Source organism: Solanum pennellii, chromosome 1 (genome assembly GCF_001406875.1).
Source record: "Solanum pennellii chromosome 1, SPENNV200".
NCBI lineage: Eukaryota > Viridiplantae > Streptophyta > Magnoliopsida > Solanales > Solanaceae > Solanum > Solanum pennellii.
Window position 1 is genome coordinate 108,084,501 of NC_028637.1, and position 3,408 is coordinate 108,087,908.

At 30.0% G+C, this 3,408-nt stretch overlaps 1 protein-coding gene across 1 annotated transcript; it reads right to left on the minus strand.

Moving 5' to 3' along the window:
- Positions 1 to 2,158: 2,158 nt before the first annotated feature.
- On the minus strand, positions 2,159 to 2,874 carry LOC107011905 (auxin-responsive protein SAUR50-like). The gene has a single exon (XM_015211592.2). The coding sequence runs from the start codon at positions 2,763 to 2,765 to the stop codon at positions 2,475 to 2,477; it is 291 nt and encodes a 96-aa protein (XP_015067078.1). The 5' UTR covers positions 2,766 to 2,874; the 3' UTR covers positions 2,159 to 2,474.
- Positions 2,875 to 3,408: the final 534 nt, after the last annotated feature.

Genomic DNA, 3,408 nt, shown 5'->3' on the forward strand with positions numbered 1-3,408 from the left:
ATGTATATTTTTTTAAAAAGAAAAAACTTAAAGAAAAATGATATTTAGATTATTCACACCTAATCCTGTAGTAATATTTTTTGTTTTTTGGGAAATTAAAGAAAGTGGTCCCTGCACGGAGAAGTGTACATACAACAAATTATCAATAAATCACAAATATCATCTATGGGTTGTATGATGGTGACCCATACCACATGGAGGCCATGTTACTCTCTTCAACCCCAAATATGTTTTTAATATGCATTTGATCATATAATTTGGAGCTCAAATTTAAAATTATAGTATTAAATTATTATATTTATACAAAAATTTAATTTCGAAATTAAATTCTACAAACAAAGTTTTAACTCTAATATACTAGTAAAGACAATACTGTGGCCGTGTGTGATATCAACATCATTTACAAACTTTAAAACTGTCTTGTTTACTTCACTCTGTCATTCATATGCTCAAAATTTTAGCCTCAAATTTTATATGGGCCTATAATTGATTTTTTGAAGAAAAAAAACATACCCACTTTCAAGGACCATGCTTCCTGATATTTTGATCATAGTATAGTTTCTATAAATGATAAAACTTGAGGCCAGGGATTTGAGGGGAGTTGAAAATAGTAGGTGTTATTTAATAGATAAATGGACCATTCTTTGATTGTAGCTCTATTTTACCATATTAGACATCAGAATATTTAGAAACTCGTAACTCTAACAAGCTATAATTTCAAAACTCATAAATTTTAAATTCATAAACGATTTAACATGGATTATTTTCACGGAGGTAAGATATTGTAATCGTCGGTTCACAATTTATATATATATATATATATATATATATGTAGTGTACCATATTAGACATCATAGATAAGAAATATGAGAGTTTAAAGAGAAACAGAGGGCCCAGAAAACAGGAATATGATAAAATAGGAAGTTTCCAGGAAATATACTCATGATGTATGGAACTTTACCACTTCAAATTTGTGATATATATATATATATATATATATATAATGTGTAATAGCTATATTATTGAAAGTTTTAACGTTGTTCACTCGTGATTTCAGTCAAATATGATTGATTTGTCATATAGATCCAACGAATAATTTGATCCATAGCCATGTTAATTTAATTTATGAATCTGTTTGGCACGCAAAAAGTCTAAATCCTGAATCCGGCTTTCTATATATTGTAACCAACAGAGAGGTTTATAAGCTACCAACAAAAATATTTATAATAAACTTCAGAATAGGCGGGTCGAGGTCCTACGAGGTACCCACTATTTGGAGTATCCTCCCAAAAGGAAAAAGATGTGTCTGTCCATGTATGCCCATTCATACGAATTCCAGATATACCTTAAGCAACAAATGAATTCTTGAATGGTATCGACAATTTGACTAATTATTAGTATTACATTGAATTAAATTAATTCAAATACTTGCTAAATACTCTTACATAAAAGAGAGCTAAAAAGGATAAAACGTATCAAAATAAACACAGTTGAATCAAAGGGATATAATGTGAATTAACAGCCATAGGTGGATTGATGATTTGAAATTTATGGGTTTTTGCCTAGATTCAATTTGTTTATAGTATTTGGTTTATAATAAATTTTGTATAAAAGATTGGTATTATATTTTCTAATAAACACTAGTCAAAAGCTATTAGGTTCATCAAAGTCGTCCATAACTGATTGTTTAGATCCGGCCTACTTCATAACACTAGTTCAAGAACATTGTGTTAATGTTGCAGTTTGGTGGTAAGTACCAATTCATTCCTAATTAGAAAATTTGTATTTATATTCTAGCTAGTTCATCTTTGGTAGAGAATATATCATGTCCCAAATGAGACTTTTTAAATTTATAAGTCGTGTTCAAAATAAATATCGAACATCAAATTAGCAACGTCACATACAAAATACTTAACATTATGTTTGTCAAAGTCATTCATAATTTCATATCATTGCTTTTGCTCAATCTGTAAAGATAGATCTCTGGTCTGATTTAACTTTAAAAGTTAGTTTATGAGTCAGGGTGATTCAAATTCACTAATTTCCCCATTTCTTTTTCGACGTGGGACTTCTTAGGTAATACAAATTTCAATATGCTCAATTGGATTCAAAAATAGATAAGATGCATTAGAAGTACAGAAAATTTGAGAGACAAATGTATCCAAAAATGACAATTAAATAGATTTAAGAAACATTGAATTCACTTCTCTCACAGGGTGCTTAAGAACACCACTACAAGGAAAAAATTTCCAACTAACCCATTAGAAAAAAAAAAAAAAACATTACTAATATCCATATAGTGATTCCTAGGTCAGGGTTAGAGGAAACTCACAAAAAAAAAAAAGAAGTAAAGAATGATGTTACAAAAAAGAGAAGCAAAAAAAAAGATTAGCTTGCTTCCTCTTGAACAAACAAACATCTTTCTTCACTCCAAAATTAACTATTAACACTTTTTCTTGTTTCCAAATAGTTAACTATCTCAATATGGAAGTAAGTGATTGGAAAATGAATTCTTCACAAGGAATTGTGATTCCCATGTCATGATTAAAGCCAAATTCTTCCTCAGCGCAACGAAGGAGACATTGAAACTCAGGATTAGTCAAGAAAGAAATAGGTACGATGTATCGTGTTCTATTCTTTCCAACGTAAACTGCAAAATGTCCTTTTGGTACGTCAATTGGGAAGTGGACTTCATGCTTCTTGCTCAAACTAGAACACTTTTTCAAAATTTGCTTCAATAGTACAACTTGTGGAAGCTTAGCCATTTTGGTATGTATTTCTTGTAGAAAGTTGAGAGATTTTGGTATGTAAAATAAGAAATAGACTACTTTTTATTTTTTTTGGTATGAGAGAATATGATGTTTGGAATATGATGAAGGTATTTATGAAGGAAAATTGGCCCCTACTATCTTTATTTTCTGTGGATTTGAAAGAATAGGACAATGTGAGGGGCCAAAACCCATAGGGTGTTATGGTCCCATGTTGGTTCTCCTAGTTACAAAGAGGACCCTTCTATTTCCACTTGGCTGCAATTTTACCTAAAATATTTATTTACCAAACTCTACTTGTTAGATTTAACCGAAACAATAAAAATAATAGATAACCTTATTAGTAGTGAAGTTTGAAGATTGTAGAATATAATTATAAATGTAAAGATAGTAATGATATTCTTTTTTTAAAAGTACAAATTATACCTCTCATAACGTTCATCGAGTTTCAATGTTTTGTACCAAATCAAATAATGAAAGAAACTCATTTGTACGTACTATCATGAGGTATAATTTGAACTAGGGCTGTCAAAAGTGAACTCAAACATAGATAATCCGCCCAACTCGTCCAGAGTTTTAAGGGTTGGGCTCAAGATAATTAGAATTTGGTTCAATCTCAACTCATTCAAGCATAACTCAT

Coding starts and splice junctions, on each gene's coding strand:
- LOC107011905 (XM_015211592.2), bottom strand. CDS start 2,765: ATGGCTAAGCTTCCACAAGTTGTACTATTGAAGCAAATTTTGAAAAAG.